This window comes from Protopterus annectens, chromosome 12.part0 (assembly GCF_019279795.1).
Source record: "Protopterus annectens isolate FY-2018-M chromosome 12.part0, PAN1.0, whole genome shotgun sequence".
NCBI lineage: Eukaryota > Metazoa > Chordata > Ceratodontiformes > Protopteridae > Protopterus > Protopterus annectens.
Window position 1 is genome coordinate 259429009 of NC_056746.1, and position 22941 is coordinate 259451949.

At 42.0% G+C, this 22941-nt stretch overlaps 1 protein-coding gene across 1 annotated transcript in view; it reads right to left on the bottom strand.

Annotated features, from left to right (window-relative positions):
- LOC122816492 (dynein axonemal assembly factor 8-like) overlaps positions 1-22941 on the bottom strand; it is a 3534829-nt gene that overhangs the window by 1844676 nt on the left and 1667212 nt on the right. Inside the window, exon 12 of the mRNA XM_044089323.1 lies at positions 14065-14256. Within this exon, the coding sequence (XP_043945258.1) occupies positions 14065-14256 (192 nt within the window). The remainder of the gene's footprint in view (positions 1-14064; positions 14257-22941) is intronic.

Consider the following 22941-nt stretch of genomic DNA (forward strand, 5'->3'; position numbering starts at 1 on the left):
AAGTAAAAAAATGAAAATTATATACTCATCATATGGATAAATCTGTTTTGACTTCTTTTTGTCTTGTTCAACCTTTGATTATTGGATCTGACAGGATTTTACCTTGGTTCCTTTTACAAGCTGTGCATCCTAGGCTCTGACTTCTTCCTTACCAATAATCCCTCTCTTACTCCAAATATCTCAGATTGAGTTTGCCTGCTTATCAATAAACCAATTTTCATTATCTCGGCAAAATAAATATCTGATAATGTATACCAGGACATGCCCCAGGGAAACTGCAAACAACTGAGGCTGTATTATGACATTCCTGATTATGTACTTTCAATCAAAGAAGAGCACTAGCTAAGAAACTTGGGAAGGGGAGAGGAGTGAGGGAGGGATGCTGAACCAGACACAAAACAAAAATAAAAAAAATATATATATACATATATATATATATATATATATATATATATATATATATAAAACATGGACCTATCTTTATGGAGACCACATAACTTTCATATCCGATGTCTATTTTCGTTTGATTCAACCTCTGAGACAGATTGCTCTAGCTACCAAAAATCCCTGGGAGGTATCAAGGAATGATATTCCTGAAAATGGTGGACCAAAAAGATGTAGAGGATCTTGATTGTACATTCAGCTTATAATGGGATATGAATGTGTGGACCTTGGACCAAATTGCTGCAGCACAGATTTTGTTAAAAGGAACTCTATGCACAGAGGCAACAGACATAGCAAAAGACATTCCTGAATGAGCTCTTGGTTTCTTGGTTAAAGACCCAATTTTTTCATAAACAAAAGCTACACAATCTGAAAGCCAACTTGACAGTTTGACTTTAAAAACACTCTAGCCTAACTTGGCTCTAGAGAAAATTACTAACAGCTGATCAGATATCCTACAATCTTTAGTCCTGTGGAGATAACATCTAAGTTTCCTGTGAACATCTAAAAAAAATCTAAAAAGGATATCTACAAAATGTAGTATACTCTCCTTTGCAATTTTGGGAAGAATACTGGCCAATTAATAGTTTAATTAAGGTTCATTTCAGATGTTACTGTTGGAAAGAATAATGGATTCATTCTCAAAGAAACCCTATCCTTATGGAAGGTCACGTAACAGGGTTCAGGTATAGTTCAGTTTTAGATGTTAAGTTGTCAATCTCGCCTTCATTCTTGCTGGATGGGTTCGGAGCCGATCCTCGGCTCCGACTTGGCACTTGCTAAGATCAAACGTCACTTCCACCAGCTCGAGGCAGCCCCATATCCCATGATGCAAGGCGGAGATTACCCAGATCTCGTTTGCCGCTTCGCTCATGAGGTAACTTTTTACCAGCTCCTGGTAAGTGAATTTTTCTAACTATATTTCTGAGACTTTAGTCCACCCCAGTACTTTATTTTTATATATATATATTACTTTATTAACTTCCCGATTCACTTAGCCCTATTCCCGTTAGTATCCCGTTCCCTTTATTCTTTATTTTTGCTAGTCGGGCCTTAGGTCCGTACCCCTCCTATATTTTTCCTGTCAGGGTTTGTTTGGGTGTGTCTGTGTGTTTTTCCCTGTACTTGATTTTGTTAATTTAGTTTAATTTTTGGACTGACTGTATAGTGTGTGTGTATTAGGGACTTAGTCATGTCCAAAGAAGCTAGGGTCTCAGGCTTCAAGAAGTGTGACTCGTGCTGTCAGACGATGTCTCTGACAGATGGTCACACTTCTTGTATTTATTGCCTGGGACCTCTACACCTGCAGGACTCCTGTGCTATTTGTCACTCCTTCAGCCAGAGAGTCCTGCAGGAACGTAGAAATAAACTTACTCTCAGGGGCTTATTAAAGCCTGAGAGCTCCCCGGCTAAGTCCGGCTTGGGGAAGCCCTCAAAGTCTCCCAAGGCCCAGGCTTCAGTGTCTAAGCCTTCAGCCTTGGCTCCGACTCCCTCGGAGTCGAGATCGGCTCCAGCTGGAGCCGATCCTTCCTTCTCTGAAGGTTATCGGCGCCGATACTCTTACTTCCATGCCTGTGTCCGCTCCGGCTGGAGCCGACACATCTCTGACCCAGCTCGGAGCCGACAAGTTGTCAGCTCCAACTGGAACCGAAGGTTCTTCGGCTCCGATGGCTCCGTCGAGAAAGAGACCCAGGTCTCCGTCGCTGCAGCCTATTCTTTCGGCTACGGCCTCTCCCTTACTTTCGGAGCAGAGCCATCAGAGCCAATCCTCAAGGTCTTCCAGACTCTCAGACCATGACTTGGAGAGAGTGGTGAGTAGACTGCTGAAATCACAGGCACTGGCCCAGATGCTTCATAGCCCGTCTCAGCAGACGACCGCTATTCCACACCCTCCAGAAATTCCTCCTTCGACTCTTCTTCAGAGCTCGGAGCCAGAGCTTATTGGAACTGTGACTGTTGGTGCTTCAGAGCCGATACCACTCCTTTCGGCTCCGTCGTCTTCGACTCCTATCTCCTCCTTGAGACCGTCCTTGGAGGGATCCGGTCGTCGGGCTTCCTTTGTCGGTTCCAAGGGGGCGAGTGGCATCGGACCCTTGTCCGACCCCGTTCTCCCCCTCGGAGCTTCGGCTTTGGTAAGCTCGGCACCGACATCTGCTTCGGAGCTTTCCCTTTCGGTGGGGCCGGGGATTCCTGTTTCCTCGGAGCGGGAGCTCTCGGTCCTCCCCATGAGTGGAGCCTTCGAGGTGATGAGGAGTGTACTAGCCCCCGAGCTGAGTCAACAGTCGGTCCCTTTAGCTCCTCCCTCTTCAGTGCCTGTAGATATCTTTTCCCACTCTCTTGCTCCCGGACCCAGAGATCCATCGCCCCAGGTTTCCCCATTGGGAATACCTTACTCTTCCGAGGTTTCTCCTGATCCTTCAGGGGAACCCCCGCGTAAGAGGACTTGCAAGAGGAAGCATTTAGACTCCCCTGAGTCTTCAACATCAGATACCGACTTGGATGAGTCGGAGGGGTCCCCAAGATCCCCCTCTGAGGATGTCTCCTTTTCAGACATTCTTGAACTCCTGAAACAGAGGGGGAACTGGCCCTCCATTAACCCCTCCGAGGATGAGTCGGTATACCTGGAGGCTTTTGGATCTCGACCCTCCACCTCCTGGGTTTCTCTGCCTTTCGACCCCCTCATGGACGTGATAGCTCGAAAGGCATGGGCATCTCCTGATTCCGTGGAACCAGTCCCCAGGAGGCCTTCTAAATTTATCACGGCTCCCACTGAAAAACAGTTTCTCACCAAAGGTGTCCCGGTTGATGCCATGGTGGTGGCGGCCGCCACCAAAAAGGAACTTGCAGATCCTTCCGTACTGGTCCATCCTCCTAACAAGGAGTCTAGGACCATGGACAGGTATGGTAAGCGGATGTTTTCCTCAGCGACCTTTGCTATGCGTTCGCTGAATTATCTATGTCACTTCACCCGACTTCAGAGAGATATCCTCAAGGAATTGGGTGAGGTGGTGCAGGATCCGTCAGCTGCTGGGGCTCAAGAGAAGATTGCCTCTCGGCTGGGAATCCTAAATTCCATAACTAACTCCTCCGTGAGGCTCATTTCTTATGCAGCCGATGGAGCGAGTAGAGCTGCAGGCACAGGAGTGGCTCTCAGATGCCAGTCCTGGATGCGACTTTGCAATTTTGCAGACCCCTTTAAGGCGTCCTTCACAAACTCTCCCTTCGATGGGACAACTTTGTTTGGACCTCAGGTGAAGGACACTTTGATCAGGTGCGAGCAAGACGGCAAGACTCTTTCTGCCGTAGGAGTCCGTTTCTCCACCCCTTCAAGGCCTTACCCCAAAGGTCAGAAGGGAGAGAAAATGTGGTTCCGAAAATCTCAAGGAGTCACGCCTGACGCACGTGGTCAGTTTACCCGCAGAGGCAGAGGGGGTAATAACAACAGACGCCGCTCTAGGGGCAGAGGGGGTCCGCAGAACCAGGGCAGCAGCAGAGAGCCTCTCTCTGACAAGCCCTTCCAGCATCCCTGAGGTGTTGCCCGACTGCCCACCCTTGGAGGCAGTCGGTGGGAGATTGTCACTGTACCCAGAAGCCTGGCTTTCCCTTTCTCAAGACAAATGAGTCGATCATATCCGAGGGTTACAAAATACCTTTCGAGAAAAGCCCCTTCCCTCAAAAAGGATCCCTTCCAGACTTTCCACCCGGTCTAAGGGAAATTGCAAAGCTAGAGGTTTCAGAACTTCTAGAGAAAAGGGCCATCCAGCCAGTTCCAGCAGGCCATTTAGAATCCGGAATCTACTCAAGGTTCTTTTTGGTCCCCAAAAAGACGGGAGACCAAAATTAGACCAATATTAGACCTCAGCAGACTAAACAAGTCTGTCAAAAAGACGAGTTTTCGGATGGTCACACTTCATTCGATGTTGCCCTTTCTGGGCAAAGACAACTGGATGTGCTCTATAGACCTCCAGGATGCGTACTATCACATAAAAATCCACAGACGCTCCAGAAGGTTTCTCCGCTTTCGGCTGGGGACCAGTCATTTTCAGTTCAGAGCCCTGCCCTTTGGTCTCACCACAGCCCCCAGAGTGTTCACCAAATGCATGGCAGTGGTCACGGCTCACCTGAGACGTCAGGGATTCCAGGTGTTTCCGTACCTAGACGACTGGCTCCTCACAGCCACCACCAGGCATCAACTTCTCCAGGCCAGGGATTACACTCTAAGTCTCTGCAACCAGTTAGGGATTTCTGTCAACTGCGAAAAGTCTTCCTTATCGCCTTGCCAATCTATTACCTTTATAGGCGCAGATCTAGACACTACTCGGATGTCAGCAAATCTAACAAATCAAAGAATTCTGGATATCCAAAATCATGTTCGGATCATCCTATTCAGCAAAAAGGTACAAGCCAGGTTGGTCCTGAAAGTGTTAGGCCTAATGGCAGCTGCCATCACACTTCTTCCTCTGGCCCGCTTTTACATGCTTCTCCTACAGTGGATGTTGTTTACCCAATGGTCCTTCCAGCAGTTGCCCATGCGTCACAAGATCCTTGTCACACAGATCTGCAAGAGCCACCTATCCTGGTGGATTTCTTCTCCCCTAGTCCATCAGGGCAGACCATTTGTCCCCCCGGCCCCGGTAGCTACGGTCACTTCGGATGCCTCCCTGATCGGGCGGGGGGGCATTATCAGGGCAGGATGGTCCATGGCACGTGGCAACCATTCGAATACCACCTGCATATAAATGTCCTAGAGATGAGAGCAGTGCTTTTAACATTGCAAGCCCTCAACGACTTTCTTCCTTTAGGAACTATCGCAGTTCACACGGACAACATGTCCGTAGTATGGTATATCAACAAACAGGGCAGGACCAAGTCCTATCCTCTGTGTCGAGAAGCTCTCAGACTTTGGCAATGGGCGATCTCCTCTCAGCGTTTTCTGATAGCAACGCATATCCCTGGGAAAACCAACATCATAGCGGACAGGTTGAGCAGAGCTATACTCATGCCTTACGAGTGGTCTCTCAAACAATCTATAGCGGAAGAGATTTTTCAGAAGTGGGGCCCTCCTTGCTGCGACCTTTTTGCTACACCCCAAAACAGCAAATGCCCAGACTTCTTCTCTCTCCTTCCACTTCCAGGACATCCCCCCAGAGACGCTCTAACCCATGATTGGTCCCGGGGATTCTTTATGCTTTTCCCCCTTTTCCGTTGATTCCTCAAGTACTTCAGAAAGCTACCGACTTGAGAGCCAAGCTGATTCTCATTGCTCCTTACTGGCCTCGACAAATTTGGTTCCTGTTCCTTCATCGACATCTCGTAGTGCAGCCTTGGCATCTGGACCCAGTTCCAGATCTTCTGACCCACCAGTCGGGTCAACTGCACCGGTCCATTCGTTCTCTCAACCTCACTGCTTGGTTGCTCCACTTCCTTCCTTAGCCAGGCTTCCTATGATCTCTAATCCCGTTAGGGATATCATAGTAGCTTCTCTAAAGTCCTCTACCAGAAGGATTTACTCTAGCAAATGGCAACGTTTTTCCTTTTGAGCAAGGTCTAAGAACATAGATCCCTTTACTGCTCCTATTCAGTCAGTTTTGGACTTCCTAGCTGAAATTTTTCACTCTGGTTCTTCTTCTTCCACAGTTAAATTTGAGCTGGCAGCAATCTCAAATTTTCATGTCGGATTTGCAGATCAGAACATTATGTCTCACAAACTTTGCAAAGCCTTTCTCAGAGGGATCTTCCTACTTAAACCACCTGTTAGGGATCCTCCACCACAGTGGGATCTAAATTTAGTGCTGGCATCCTTAATACTTCCCCCCTTTGAACCGGCTGCTACATGCTCGTTAAAATTTCTCTCTTGGAAGACACTCTTTCTAGTCGCTATTTCTTCGGCTAGAAGGGTGTCGGAACTTCATGCTCTCTGTGTTCGTCCCCCTTACTTGGTCTTCCACAAGGATAGAGTATCTTTGAGAACTAATCCATTCTTTTTGCCCAAGGTTGTTTCTAAGACAAATTTAAACCAATCTATTGATCTTCCAGTTTTTTTTCCCAATTACTCTGACAGGGCGGAACAAAAATTGGATTGCCTAGATGTTCATCGCCAACTCAGATATTACTTGGACAGAACAAAGCAATCTAGAAAGTCTGATCAGCTTTTTCTTTCTTATGCTGAAAATAAGAAAGGTCTCCCCGTTTCTAAAGTGACCTTATCCAGATGGCTGTCTTCCACTATTTCTTATATTTATCAGCTTAGGGGCAAACAGCTGATCTCAATACCAAAGGCTCATTCTACTAGAGGCCTAGCCACATCTACAGCTTTTCAGGCTAGACTACCATTAGACACTATTTGTGCAGCACCCACTTGGGCCACTTCTCATACCTTCATCTCACATTACAAATTGGATTTGGCCTCCAGGGACAGGGCGAGTTTTGGTTCCACAGTTCTCAAGAGTCTGTTCCATTGAGCCACCCAGGATAGAGATGCTAGGGACGCGGTCCCATCCAGCAAGAATGAAGGCGAGATTGACAACTTAACATTTAGAAGTTATGTACCTACCATAACGTTCCATGTTAGTTGTCTTCTCTCGCCTTCTTTCTTGCGTCCCTCCCTCCTGTCCCCCTAGCCTGGACAGACCTTGTACTATCCTCTTCTCTGGGAGATTTCTCCCTTGGACACCAGTTAGCTCTGCACTTAGTTACCTGGGTTCCCCTTTCAGTTTTTTTCTCAGGTTAGTTGTTCTTCCCTTGGGGGAAGATAGTAGGTATTTTTTCCTCTAACTACCAAACGAGATCTGGGTAATCTCCGCCTTGCATCATGGGATATGGGGCTGCCTCGAGCTGGTGGAAGTGACTTTTGAGCTTAGCAAGTGCCGAGTCGGAGCCGAGGATTGGCTCCGAACCCATCCAGCAAGAATGAAGGCGAGATTGACAACTTAACATCTAAAACTGAACTATAACAAACAGTGCTAGGAGGAGAAAAGTTTTTTGGGGATAATATATATCAATACAGATATTAACAAGGGAGAAGATGAAAGGAGGAAAAATACTGCCAAGATATGGCACAAAAACTTTGAAGACTTAGCTTACATTATATGTCAGAGCCCTTGAAAAAGCATCATTCTTGCTCAGGCAGCAAACAAGATCTGGGTTATTTGGAGGATGGGAGGGATTATGGGTAAGAGAGAAGTTAGAACTCTGACTCCACAGCTTTTAAAAGGTGCCAAGGATAGATCTAGTTGGATCTTATCCCCACCAAGGTTGAAATGGAGGGAAAAAAAGACATTGGTTGTGTTTTTTTTTTTAGTGGCACTAAGACAAAAACTTTAAAGACTTAGCTGAGACTAAATTTCAGACCCCTTGAAAATGCATCCTACCTGATCAGGTTGCAAACAGGATCTGGGGTATTTGGAGAAAGGGTGGGATCCACAGCTTATTAAAGATGTCAAGGTCAGATCCCATTGGCTCTGATAACCTCAAATGTTGAATCTTCCATACAAGACATCATCAAATGTTTTTTTTTTCCCGTGGTAGTGTGAAGTAAGAAAGAGTAAGAAAGGAAGAGAAAAATTAAATGTGGGAACATTTATAGAAATGTATTACAGAATTTTAAGAATACAAAACAGCATTATGATGTGGAAAAAGAAATATATAAAAGAAATTGAGAAAAAGAAGGTTATATTGTTTAGGCAGAGATATTATTTACAAGGGAGAAGGTATCTGCATCTGTCTTCTTTCGGCTTTTCCCGGTTAGGCGTCGCCACAGCGAAACTCCGGTCCACTAATGATTGGCAATGGATTTTTATGCTGCCGAGTTGCCAGCCCGACGTCCAACCCTCAAAGAAGGCACACCCATTCACGCACACACCTACCTGCATGTCTTTATACGTCACTCGACCACGGGGAGGACATGCATATTTGGCTAAAATAGTATGGGAAAATTGAATAATGTAAACAAAAAAGTAAAAAGAACTCAAGAACAAATTACGAGTATTATAGTACAGCATGTGGAAAATATTTCCATCGTTGTGCTCTTACGCATAAGACAGAATGAAAAATAAAGACATTTCCAGATTGAGTTTAGGAAGAATTTGAAAAAAAATTACTGTTAGTGAACTGGATGAAGTACTTTAAGTAAATCCTTAGTCTGTATCAGGCTCACAAGGTGCAGGGTATGGAATGCACATGAAATGAATGCATTGGCAAACAGGATATTTTGTAAATGTACTGAATGAATGGTTTAAGGGAAGTTTTGCTTAAGAAGAGTTGTATAGTGGAATACAAAAATTTATATGGAAAAAAGATGCGAAGAATGAAAAACAAAATTGGATATCCATCACACTATATAACTTGCATTATAATTTTTTATGGGAATAATAGAGAGAAGAATGTAAAGAAGAATGAGGGATATTAAGGAAGAAAGCATATATGGTTTCAAAGGGGGGAGTCTATGTTCGGCTATCGAAAAATAAAAAACCCAAACGTTGAAATATCGAATGGAAGACAAAAAAACAGACAAGTACCAAAGAACAACATCATCGAAAAAAGGAGTCATTGAATGGCCACAGTCGGCCAACATCACAAACGCAACCAACCAAGGTGGGGGGGGGGCTGCTCCCCCACAACTATATATAACAATGTCAAAATTGCACTACAGTGGGAACAAGGCAAATTTAAAAGGTTTCCCTTCACTTATCTTATGCACCGTGTTACTTCCTGGTTGTTGGCCAACTATTGCCATCTGATGTACTTATTTGCGATGATGTTCTTGGGTAATTGTCGGTTTCACTGTCTTCCATTCGATATTTTGCCATTCAGGTTTTTTATTTTTCAATAGCCGAACATAAACGGGTGTAGATAAGTATGTATGTACACCTTTTAGAAGCTTTCCATGATCTTGATCAAGTGTATAAATACTGAGCACATGCGGGCCTAACTGCCATTTTGTAGTAAGCTGTTCAGATGTAAGCATGTATGTCTGTGTAGTCTGTCAGTTAATCAGTTCATTTATATTTTGCACTACTGCTATCCATCCTGATGTGTTTCTATATAATAAAGCATATAAACAACCTACACCACCTGTTCCTCCTCAGTTATAAACCAAGATGAGCGACATGCTGTCAGAATGGGACCAGAATCAAGACCAAGAAGCACTCAATTAATGTTGGAGGAATACAGAGGAATCATCCTTACTGCAAGTACAACTTGCAAAAACAGGTCAGAAACTACTTCCAGGTACCAAAACTTGCTTAAATGATTTCTTACTCAAAGAATATAAAGCGAAGCACTCAGAACACTCAAAATGAATTTCTAGCTAAATGAAATGTCCGAAACTGCAACATATTCATAAAAATATTTGAAATGGTTATGAAAATGTTTGAAATAATGTCTGAATCGCATAAAATGTATAAAATAAGGAAAACTACCACATTTTTTCGCTATGTGCTACTTTTGTGCATACTTTATCTGAAATATACAGTGTGTTCACAAGTTTGTGGAGTATTACAGCACAGTTATTTTGCAAAATACAGCAATTTCAAAGCATATTTCGCAAAGTACTGTATTTCGGAGAGTTTATTGTACATTTTAATGTTATTACAAGTACTGGCTGTGTGTGCATGTTCATACATAATTACAAGGGCCATATTTTCACTGTGTTTAGGCATACTTTGTTAGCATGGTTAAAGCATTTCGAAACCTAGGTCCTCTTGTCTTTGATAATAATATTGCAAAAAACTGAAGTGTGAACAAGAGTATGATATTTTCATACAAGCTGCATTTCCTGATAAAGATGACCGTACAAAGGCATTTAATCTGCTTAATTTAGCTGGTTCAGAAGCCATAGAAAGAGAGTGTTCATTTATGTATACACTTGCTGTTTTGGCAGGGGCGGGGGAAAATCATCATATAGTGGTACCGTCCGAGTCAAGGGAAGACCACGAGTGCTTAAAACATACATTTAGAGAAATGTGTAACCCCCAAATTAATATTACAATGGAAGGGCACTTACTTTACACAAGTGATCAAAAGCCTGGTGAAACTTTTGCAGCATATATAACTGACTTGAGAAATAAAGCTAAAATGTGCAGATTTGGTGATTTAAGGGATGAGATGATAAAAGACAGTCTTGTGTGTGGTATTAAAGATGATGCTGTGAGAAAAATTTATTCTTTGTGACAGTGATTTAACTTTGAATAAGGCCATTGAAATTTGTCAGACATGAGGTCACAGAAAAGCACACAAATATGCTTACAAATGAGAAATGCATGCTTCCAGTATCTTCTAGTGCTCGTGTTGATAGTATGCAATACATGATTAAAAGAAACCGGCCCAAGCACATGACAGCAACTGCGAACCCAGCAGCACTCAGTGGTAAACTCCATACCTTTCTAGCAAATTTCAAAGAGAGCACAGTCTCAGTGAAGCAGAAGAGAGTGTCAGCAAACTCAAAGCACATGCCCTCACCTAGTCTCATAATCAACTGTCGTAACTGTGGTGGTAATCGTGTGTCTAAAAGAAAATGGTGCTTTGCTTTTGATCAGCATTGCCACAAATGCAATAAGTGGAATAATTTCAAAAGGTTTTGTAAATCAAATAAGGAACATTCTTTTATTAAAAGAGAGCATTCAAAGAGACAAGCTGATCAGTTAGAAAGTTGTGATCCTACTTTTTATGTTGATGGTGTGTTTGTGCTTAATGAAACAGTCAATGCAGTAGATTTATGGGCAAAGAATGAAGTATTTTGCACTGTTCGAATAAATGGAAGACCCACAGAGCTCAAAGTTGACACTTGGTTCAAAATGCAATGTTATGCCAGCAGAAACATTTGCTAGAGTATGTCCTGGTGAGAAGCTTAATTTGGCAAAGCTTGTTGCTTATGGTGGTGAAGAGATTCAGAGTACTTTCATCGTGTTCTGCATGTAATAGTACTAAGCTGCATCAACAGAAAAAAACACTTCAGCTAAACCAGATTCCTGAACAACCTTGGTCGGCAGTAGCTGCAGACATTTTTGAATGGAATGGTCAACATTACTTGGTGTTAGTGCACTTTTATTTATATTGGTTCGAGACTGACCTACTTACTAATCTAGCATCCAGTACTGTCATTACTAAGTTGAAGCGTCATTCTGCAGTCCATGGTAGTAGGCACAAAAGTTATTTCTGACAATGGTACACAGTTTACAAGCCAGCAGTTCAAAAGATTTGCTGAAGAGTGGGACTTCACTCATGTTACGAGTAGCCCTGAGTACTTGCAGTCAAAAAGTTTGGCGAAATGTGCAGTTCAAAGTACGAAACAATTACTAGAGAAATCGAAACGAGACAATATCAATGTATTCTTGAACCTCTTGAATCTCAGAAATATTCCTCATGATAAATATATTGGTTCACCTGCAAAGAGGCGTCTGTCAAGACAAACCAGAACCGCACTACCAGTCAGCAGTAATCTATTGATTCCATATGTCAAGAACAACAAAGCAGTGAAAGCCCATCTGTTGAAGAAGTGCTTATCCAAGAAGTCCTATTATAATAAGTCCAGCAAACTGCTCAGTCCATTACGAGAAGGGGAGATGGTAAGGATGCAGACGTCCAAAGGTTTTGATCAGACTGCAGTCGTGAGAAGTGTATGTCCAGAGCTGAGATCGTACATTGTAGAATCACAAGGAGTAGAATTTAGGTGGAACTGGAAACATTTAGGACTAGTATCTGAGCCTGTATTGCAGCATTTTGCCTGTGAAAAAGACTCTAGATTTCAGAGTGAGTTTTTCAGTGTTCCAGTTCCACAGGACATTCCATCAAATATCCCTGTTCCTGAGAAGATTCCCAAAACTCCTGAAATAGATTGTTCACCAATGATTGTCCCTGTTGCTAAACCCAATTATGATTGCTATTTCACTAGATCAGGTCACATTTGCAGACCATGTTCCAGATACACGGCAATTTGGACACAAGTGGTGTGTTTATTTCTCAGTGAATGTATAATTGCATGTCTTTTCCTAATGTCATTTTACTGTGAACAATTAAAGAGGGAGAATGCAGATCAGTATGTATGCATACCTTTAGGAAGCTTTACATGTGCTTGCACAAGTGTATAAATACTGAGCAAGTGCAAGCCTAAATTGCCATTTATAGTAAGCTGTTGAAATGAGAGCATGCATGTCTGTGTAGTCTGCCAGTTAATCAGTTCATCTATATTTTGTACTGCTGCTATCCATCCTGATGTGTTTCTATATAATAAAGCATATAAACGACCTACCCCACCTGTTCATCTACATTTGTAAACCAAGACAAGTGACATGGTGTCAGAATGGGACCAGAATCAAGATCAAGATGCACTCAATGTTGGAGGAATACATAGGAATGGATCCACCCTACTGCATGTACAACTCGCAAAAGCAGGTCAGAACTGAATTTCAGGTAGTAAAACTTGCTTAAATGGTTTCTTACTCGAAGAATATAAAACGAAGCACTCAGAACATTTGAAAAAGTTTGTTATTTTGCTTCATACTGTTAGCATCTGAGGAAATGCAAGATTGGGTAGGTGAGAAACTATTATTTCCTGTGAGAAATCAAACTCAATACAGTAGATAATATTATGACTTCAGAAAACACTTCAGGCTAGACCAAACTATATAAACATAAGTTAACTAGAGTACTCTGCAAGAAATTTTTAATACCAGTTTAATGCTATAGTTTTTTTCAAGCTTATTTTTGCCCCTGTGCCCACAGCCCATCAAGCCTCCACTTGGTTGGATACTGCCATTCATTCCTTGCTCCGACATTTCATATGGACCCAAGGCAAGAGCTGTTGAAGGTGGGCAAACCCCAGGCAAGTGTGGGTTGATTTGTGCTTTCACCAGTATTCTGGCAATGACACCATTCTGAATTACCTACCCACCCCGTGGGAGCCAAAGCTCTCCCTTTGTGTGTGCGCACTTCCACAAACTCAGTAGGAAGGTTATCACCCATCAGAGGTTTGGTGGGCTTAACACTAGCACCCAAGCAACCCCTGCATCTTGCTGCCCCTCCCCTGAGGGATAGTGGCAGTTAGTGCATTGCCCCCTCCCCAAGACGGGTCCACCTATCCTACAAGACACTGCTGTCAAGCTTCTGAACTCTGGATGCCTGAGCTGCAGTCACGGCTTTATCCTGTATGCCACTGGCTAAAGTAAAACACCTCCTGTTCCTGAAGTGGAATACTGTACACTTCAGTTTCTGTGCAACAGAACAGCTGCGTAAATCAGGCAACAATATATATAATTGTTCTGTAGAGCACCAACTAATGGGTACTTTTCATGTACTTCAGTTGTTTTGTATTTTTTCTGCATCCTAAAACATGGCGGTTCACTGGCTATGATGAGTTATACTAGACAGGCCATAAGTATTGCATTTTCGTTGCTCTTGTGGAGCAGTCTGTAGCTTAAAAAGGTTCAAGAAAAATTAGTGAAGTACCTTGTTAACAAATAAATCAAATAATAAAGGCATGCTATAATCTTAATTAATGAGACTGACACATAAACAATTCTGTAAATCCCTGTGTAGTACCAAATAAGTGAGAAACAGGGAAAGTATAAGGGAGAGAATGATGATGCTGTGATAGAAGTTCAGCAATTCTAATAATCTACAGACCTCAGCATCAGGATTAACAGAAAGGATATTGCTGAGACTCAATGTAGGGAGGTCAACTAGAAGTGGGTATAGCTGGTCTTGGAGGCAGTTGTTCAGTTCTTCTTTCCACCAGGCTATGCTCAAAAGTGGTGTCTGTGATAAGAAGGTGGACAGCTGCTGGTAGAATGTAGTGGTCCCTCGAGTTTCTTTAATCTGCAGACAGTTTAAAACAAACTGGATTAGAGGAAGAAGGTAAAACAAAAATGAAAGCCTCACAGCATGACATTAGCAGAGCAGAATGCCTGGTATACACCAGTTTTCTGTAATATCTGAAATTGATTTACATGCACTGTAAACGGTACACACATTTCAGTGTTAAACAATTCACTACTTTTGTGCTTTAAATTACTACTGACACTACAACACCAGTGCTTAAATTATCAAATAATTAAAAGGAAACCAACCAGAATAAAATAATAGCAAATAACAACAAAATTAGTATATAATTTAATAATTAAACAATAACCCACGCCTGGGTGTGGGTAATCCCTGATTTACCCACGGTTGGTGTGGTTTGGTCACGAGGGTGACGCCCGAGTGACCAAACAAAGACAACCGTGGGGAAATCCAGCATTACCCACAACCAGAAATGGGTTATTGCTATTATACAACGATATTATTTAAGAAAAAAAATACTTACTTTTCTAAAATAATGGCATTGTATAATGCCTCCGTGCTGCCCTTCTGCAGCTGTCTAGTATCCTGGGGCAGTTCTGATGTACTGCGCATGCGTAAGTGGCATGTTCCCACACTTACGCAGTACATCAATGCTGTGTAGAGGTAGCAACGGAGAAAGGAATATCTCCGTTGCTTTTTTTTTTTTTCAAAGATGCCTCGCTGTGTTACAGGAGTTGAACTCATATAACATAGCGAGATATCTTAAAAAAAAAAGCAACAGAGATCTTCCTTTCTCAGTAGAAAGGAAGACCTCCGTTGCGTTTTTTTAAGATATCTCGCTATGTTATACAAGTTCCTCAACTTGTATAACAGCAAGATATCTTTAAAAAGAGCAATGGTGATCTTCCTTTCTCCATTGCTATCTCTGAAAAAAAAGAGATATACTAACTGAAAAAGTCCGGACGACCGGACCTTTTTACGTTAGTATAGTTTCGAATTTACAATGGGCATGCTGGTTGGGCTGGCCAATTAGCGTGCTCGTTTTTGCATATTTACGTCCGGTCATTGTATAATAGCAAATAATATACTCACAGTAAATTCTCACCATCTCAGAGTGTCTCTGTTCTGGAGTCCTTATCATTTAATTATCCAGAGGAACAAAAAGTAGTTAAACTCCAGAAAGATATGCTTTTATGAGAAATAGTTATGCATGCTTTCTTTTAGTTTTTGGACCAAACTCTAATTAAAAAAATCTGCCCACTTCAAGAACAGGAATTAAAACTCAGAGAGTAAAAGTATGTGAGCATACATACACATAAAAAGAGAGTACAGTTGCACGCGGGTACTCTCCATGGAGGTAGATCTTCAAGGAACACATGGTTGAAGCAGTATTTATTACATACGGATTTTTGTTCATCATTATGTTCCACATGGTGAGTATCAACCTCTCAATCACTATTTTCCATAGGAAAACACTAAAAATGCATCTTCTAAGAGCACACTAACAGTAATTACTTTTGTTTTTCAAGAATTTTCCTTTTTTTTAATGTCTTCACATTTCTGCAGCTAGAGAATTAGTATCCAAGTTTGGTATGATGTGGGTTTACCATTTACCTGGAGGGTGCAGAGGGCTTGCTCACTGCATAAAACATTTTCTTTTAATTTTTTGAGGAGTTGAGTTCCCAACAAGTCGAACTTGGAGAAATGAGTCCTTGTCAAGCTGCAACTTGATGTTATTTATGAGATACTCTGTTGTGATCTGACTGGATTTTCCGGCAATCAGGCAGACACACATTTGCAACAGCTATTAATTCCATACCAATGTTATTTAATTAGGAATCCACAAAAGGCATAAAAAACGGCACATGGCAGATTTTGTCTTTCTAACACAAAAATCTCAGTAACTTTTATGGTAAGCAATTAATACAATAATAATACAAGTACAACTCTACTAGGGTCATGAGTTATGTAGTGATTTACTCCAAAATACTCAGGATAGAGTTGAAGGGTGAATCAAAGCGTGAAGCCTGAGGATAAAGTGCACAAATCAGAGGAGAGTAAATTGCGGTAACTTGTACCCATTCAAGTATTATAGCTATTAAAGTATTTTTGAGTGTAAATGACATATCAAATTAAATTAAATTATGTTTGGTATGGTCTAGTTCTGAGATTTCAGTTGTGGTTAGAATGCATGCCATCATTTGTAGTTTCTACTATAAAAGCAGTATTCCCTCTAATTTGGTTCTTTGGATAATTTAGGGTTAACAATGCTTTATTTCATTGATGAACATCACCAAAGCAACATGCTTGGACATTTTGTTGGTCCATTCCACATATGTTCGTAGGTATACAGAATAATAAAAAGTGACATGGCATTCACTTATTTTTTTACTCCCTTTTTTGCCCCTCCTTTCATCCAGACAACAATCCCTATGCCCCCATGTCTCTCACTGCATCTACTGGCCAGTTCAATTTATGCCCCGACTAATACCAAGCTTTTTTGCTGAAGTCAGCAAGGATCATAAAGGCATCCTGGAAGCCACAATGTATAATATCCATCTGGAAGTGTTTTCCACTTAAGCCTATCCTGAGTAACTCCCCTCCCCAAAACTGTGTGCCCTGACAACCTCTGTGATGTTGTGCGATGGGCAGACAGATCTCCTCCCCACTTCTACAGGGAGCTAACACTAGCATGCTACCCTGCCCCTCTGCTATAGTACATCAAATAGGGCTTCCCAGCCTCTGCCAAATTGCTCCTCCTGCTTTGTCTGCCCATGTACATGCCTCTCTCCATTGCCAGGAAGGGTGTGCTCCATTAATGACCTGAGCCACTAATCAAACCTGGGTTAGCTGGGCTGTAAACAGGGCTTTGTCCCTTTACTCCACTGGAGTGTCAGCATACACTTCTTAATAAAATAAATTTTTATTGGTATCAAGTCAATCAATCGACAACTTTACTATCTAGTACCGATCGATCATAAAGAAAATGTCTGAAACAACTTCCAGTGAACCTTGGGGGTATATGTTTTTGCAAGGAGGCAAAACCCCTTGCAGCCCTCACGTGGAGGACACCCCCAAACTTAAATATACCTACTCTAAGGTCACAGTGGAGCAAAAGGAGAACTCCACTGTCAGTGAAAGTTGTTTCGCCCAAATTTCCCTGATTGTCTGGCACTCGCTGACATTACCATTGTTTAACTAACATGCGCCCTTTTTACTGGTATTGAGTGAATTACAACAAATATGAACTGCATGTTGCTACATTTAACAGAATTTACGTCTCCCTTTTCATCATGTGGGATTTTGGTGGGCAGTACAGTATTTTGCCAATGTCACTGGTGATTTGGGTATTTAGGTCTACATAACTACAAACATAGTGTAATAATTATTCTAACACATAGTATACCACAACTACACAAAGTAGTAATCCCTAAATTACAAAACTTCACTATATCATTGTAGTCATTTAAATCCCTAACCATATGCAAAGAGAGAGAGAGAGGAGTGGGAGACTTTCATACTGCTACATGAAAGTCTCCTAAAAGTATACTGTTCTGGTGAGCAACTTAGAAGGGTGTCTTTCAGGGAGAATTCCACTGGCAGTATTTGTAATGCCTAGGTTAAATCCCAAACAATTATATGACTCATCTGTGGAGATAAACATAATACACAATCCCCTACAAAGTGCAGTTCTCTGAAGTACTCATCATAACAGTACGTGACTGAACCAACCTTGTCCTCCCAGAATTTAAGTGTTTGGGTTATCATTTTTCTCTACAGGGCAGTTCTTGCTAAGATTTTTCTCAAACAATGATATGCAGGTCTCACAGCTGAGATGGGTTGGTTAACTGCAGTCAGATTAGTATAACATAGCACTGGGCCAAGGGAGGAGGAGACAACCTTAGACCATGCAGCCAAAACCAAGTGAGAAATGATCTCAGTAATAAAATTTTCAAAGTATAAATGAATTATTAATAACTTATTACAATGTTTATAAACTTAGCACTGTAAAAACTAAACTAAATAAGAAATAAATAAAAAACTAGAACTAAATAAAAAATACAAAAAAAAATGAACAAGAAATACATTTCAAAGGTGGTAAACCTCCAACTAGCCCAATGTGAAAAGTGTAAAAAGCTTCTTCTGAACAGGTGAGACTTCAGGGATGTCCTGAAAGTGGCCTCAGTGCTGCGCACCCAAATCAGGGAAGGCAGCTGTTTCTACATGGCCAGGTAAGGCCTATGGTTTCTAGAGAAAAAAAACTTAGCATTTCTTCATCTGAAGACATGACAGAAAGCACTGGAGACAAAGAACAAATAGCTCTTTTAAATAACCGGCATCAAAATGTACACGTTAAAAATATAACTAAAAATATCTTGTACAGAGACCTGGCAGTGACTGGTTGCTAGTGCAGATCCCACAGCAAAAGTGCAATATGAAAGGAGCATACATTTCTGGTAAGCAATCTTTATGCAGATATCTGTACCCTCTGCTGTCAGTCAGATTCCTATGTGACAAACAAGTTATATATTCACCATATACTAGATCCATGTTGTCTTCTTCCATTCATCTCATCTTGTGGGTTATCAAATCCAAATAGATCCAAGGCAAGCAGATCAGACTCTTCAGCTCCAAAGCTCTGCCTCATCTCTTATAAAGCACTGCCTTCTCTAAATCTTCCCAAATTTAATTTATTCTTCCATACCTTACATATACAAGGAAAATCTCCCAAACACAATCTGGACAATGAACTAAAAAATTACTCCAAGGTCAGACTTTCGTCTGGCTTGCGCAGTCAACCAGGAGCCACAAAATAATAACAATTTGGAAGGGAGAGTGGAGGGAGGGATGGTTGAGATGGAGAAAAGACAACAATGCGGATCTAGTGTTATGGTAAGTATTTTTAACTTTTGTATATGATGTTTGTCTCTTCTGTCTGCCTCAACCTGTGGACAGAGTACCCAGATGGTCAAATAGGGTGATATCACAAGAGATTATTCAGCAAAATGATGGAGCCAAAGGATGCCCTGGATCTGGACTGAATATTCACTTATAATGGGCAACAAAGGTGTGAGTAAGCAGCCACTGCACTATTATTAAAAGGAGACATGAGCAAAAAGGTAGTAGAAGTAGCAATTTCTCTGGTGGAATAAGTTTAGGTTTATTAGGTAAAGGGACGCCTTTCACAGAATAAGCAAAGGGGCTACAATCTGAAAGTCATCTGGACAAAGTCACCTTAGAAACAGCCTTACCCAGTTTTGTCATAGAAAATTATACAAAAAGTTGGTCTGATTTCCTGATAGGCTTTCTTCTGTCTAAATAAAATCTCGATGATAAACATTCAAACAATGAAGAATGTATTCACCCATGCTACTGAAATTTGAGAAGAAAACGGGCAAATGAATCAGCTGGTTCAGGTTTCATTCAGAGACCACCTTAGGTAAGAAGTAATGAAGGATTCATACACAAGGAGAGACTATCTTTGTAGAAAACTAGGTAAGGAGGATTGCAAGACAAAGCTTGAAGCTCTGAAACTCTCTTGGCTGAAGTAAATGCTACTAAGAAAAGAGTTTTCAAGACAGCACCTTTTTAAGTTGGCTTAAAATGAGCTTCAATTAAAGCTTGAAGGAGAAAAGACAAATCCCATGAAGGGATCAAATCCCTTACTGTGGGTTTAAGCCGGAAGAAATACTTCAAAAAGGCTTTAGAAAGTTTGAGAAAGGCAAAGGTGCGTTTCCTAACCAGATATGGAAATTCAAGATGGCCGTCAACTGAACCTTAATAGAGGAATAGCTAAGTCCAGACTGAAAACGGCCTGCCAAGATATCTAAAATTGCATTTAAAGGGGCAGAAAAATGGTTCAGACCCCTAGAAATAGCCCAGATAGGAAATCTCTTCTCATTACTAGTATAAATCTTCCTTGTACCAGGCTTTTGAAAGGAGGAAAGAATAGACACAACTATCTTAGAAAGCCTGGGCTCTTCAGCCATCTCTGGAATTGGAGGAACTAAGCAGTCAGCCCAAGGGATTTGAGATTCTGGTGTGATGGACCAATAGGACAGGACATAACATCTGGAACAGGATCCAGAAACCAAAGATGGGTGCAAAAGGTAGTGCACAGGAACGGGGAACTATACTTGCCTGGGCCAGAAGGATGCTATGAGGATGTATGAGGGTATGCATACAGATGACCCACGGGCCAAGCATGAAGAACAGCATCCCTCAGTGACTGTCCCTTTAGAGGAATCATGGCAAATACGCTGCTGCATTTGATGTCGGAGAGGGATGCAAAAAGGTCACTGTAGAGCTGGCCTAATGGCTGAACACACAAGCCAGTACTATCAATGTCCTTTGCATTCTTTCTCATGAATGGGACAGAGTCCCTAGCTACATAACTATCGGAAGGCCCTTAAGGAAAGACATGCCAGAGCACTGTCAAACCAAAGGAAGCTCTGCTTCTGGAGACAATGTCCAATTTGTAATCTGTAACAAAGGTACAAGTCTTTGACCAAGTGGCTGCAGCACAGTTATAGTCAATGAAAATTCTTGATGAGAAGGCAGAGGAAGTAGTCATAGCTCTAGTGGAATGAGCTCTAAGAGAACAAGGCAATTCCAAACCTTTCTAAAAATAAATCAGAGAAATCCATTTAGCCAGAGTAATTTTGGAAACTGCTTGATCTAAGTGGTTAGGGGGAAAGATACAAACAGCTAATCAGACATCCTGTACTGTGAAGATAAAAATGTAGCTGTCTATGAACATAAAAGAACCTGCAGCATATACTTGCCCTTATTAGTAATGTTTGGAAATAAAACTGGCAATTGTGTGGACTTTTTAATGTTAGTCTCCGTGGTCACTTTAGGCAGAAAGGAAAAGTTGGTTCATACAGACATCCTATCTTTATGGAAAATAATGTAAGGAGGCCAGTCCGATAAGGCCTGGAGCTCAGAAATTCTTTCTGCTGAAGTGATAGCTACCAAAATGATTGCTTTTCAAGAAGAAACTTCATATCACATTTTTTGGCTGGTTCAAAAGGTTTCTGAGGACCACCGTGAGATCCCAAGAAGAAGAGAGATCCTTTACTGGAGATCTAAGGAGAAAAAATCCCTTAATGAAAGCTTTACATAATCTGGAAGCTGCCAAATAAAGGGATTAGTTTCTAGTGTGGAAGTTGGACATAGGTGCTAATTAGAAGTTATGTACTCACCATAACGTTCCATCTGAGTAGGTATCTTCATTTGTCTGCAACCTTTGGGATACGGATCCGATCTCGGATCCGAGCCGGCAACTTTTACCACAGCATAGATCCGAGGTCCTAGCTCCTCCCTTTACCCATAATCCCCTGCCAACCCTAACTGACCTCAGATCAAGTTTGCCCAATATAAGCAATGTTAATGTGCCCCGGAAGGGGCTAATCCAAGACAGATCCTATAGGTCAGGGGGAAGGAGGGGGGGATGGTTGCAGACAAATGAAGATACCTACTCAGATGGAACGTTATGGTAAGTACATAACTTCTAAATCTGAAGTAGGAACTTCATTTGTCAGCAACCTTTGGGACAGAGTCCCCAGCTACCTGAATCCTGGGTGGCCTTTATGGAAGAACATTCCGGAGCACTGCAGAGCCAAAGTACGCCCTACCTCTGGAGACAACATCCAGTTTGTAATGGCTGATAAAGGTATGAGATGAGGCCCAAGTGGCTGCGGAACAAATATCATCTAAGGGGACCCTAGATTTAAAAGCCGCCGAAGCAGCGATGGCCCTAGTAGAATGAGCTCGGACTCCGAGGTGCAGGCCTTCCCGAACTCTGATACGCTAAGAGGATACAATTAGCTATCCACCGTGATAGTGTAACTTTAGAAATTGACTTGCCTAAACTTGTTTTGGCAAAGGAGACAAACAACTGGTCAGATTGCCTATGACCAGCAGTTCGATGAGTATAAAAACGTAATTGTCTGTGCACATCCAAGGAATGCAGTTTATATTCTCCTTTGTTCTGGTAATGGGGAAAGAACACGGAAAGATTAATAGACTGATTAATATTAGCTTCCAAAGACACCTTAGGCAGAAAGGACAAATTGATCCTGAGGTAAATTCTATGTGGATGAAAGGATAAATACGGCGGCTTAACACATAGAGCCTGAAGTTCAGAGACCCTTTTAGCTGAAGTAATGGCCACTAAGAAGGCCGGTTTCCAAGAGAGATATTTAAGATCAACAGTGGCCGCCGGCTTGAAAGGGGGGCTAGTCAAGGCTTGGAGAACTAAAGACAAATCCCATGGGGGTACTACCTCCCTGACTGGATGTCTGAGAAGGAAGGTACCCTTGAGGAAAGCTTTACAATGCTTAGAAGTCATCAGAGGGCCTGATTCATGCCCTACATGATAATGCGAAATCGCTGCCAGTTGTACCTTGACTGTAGAGCAGCTAGCCCCTTGATGAACAAGGGTAGTTAAGAACTCCAAAACCGACGTGAGAGGCGCCGTGAAAGGATCCAAGTGATGGTGCTCCTCCCAGATGGAGAAACGTTTCCACTTGCTTCGATAGACTCTTCTGGTGGAAGGTTTATTTGCTGCTACTAGGACGGCTTTGACTGGTGAGGAGATTCCTGGAGTCCTAATCAGGAGTGGAACTGGAGCAACCAAGCCGTCAGCTTGAGGTTGACCAGGTTGGGGGACGGGAGACCCAGAGGGTGGGTAATGAGATCCGGGAGTGGATCCAGAAT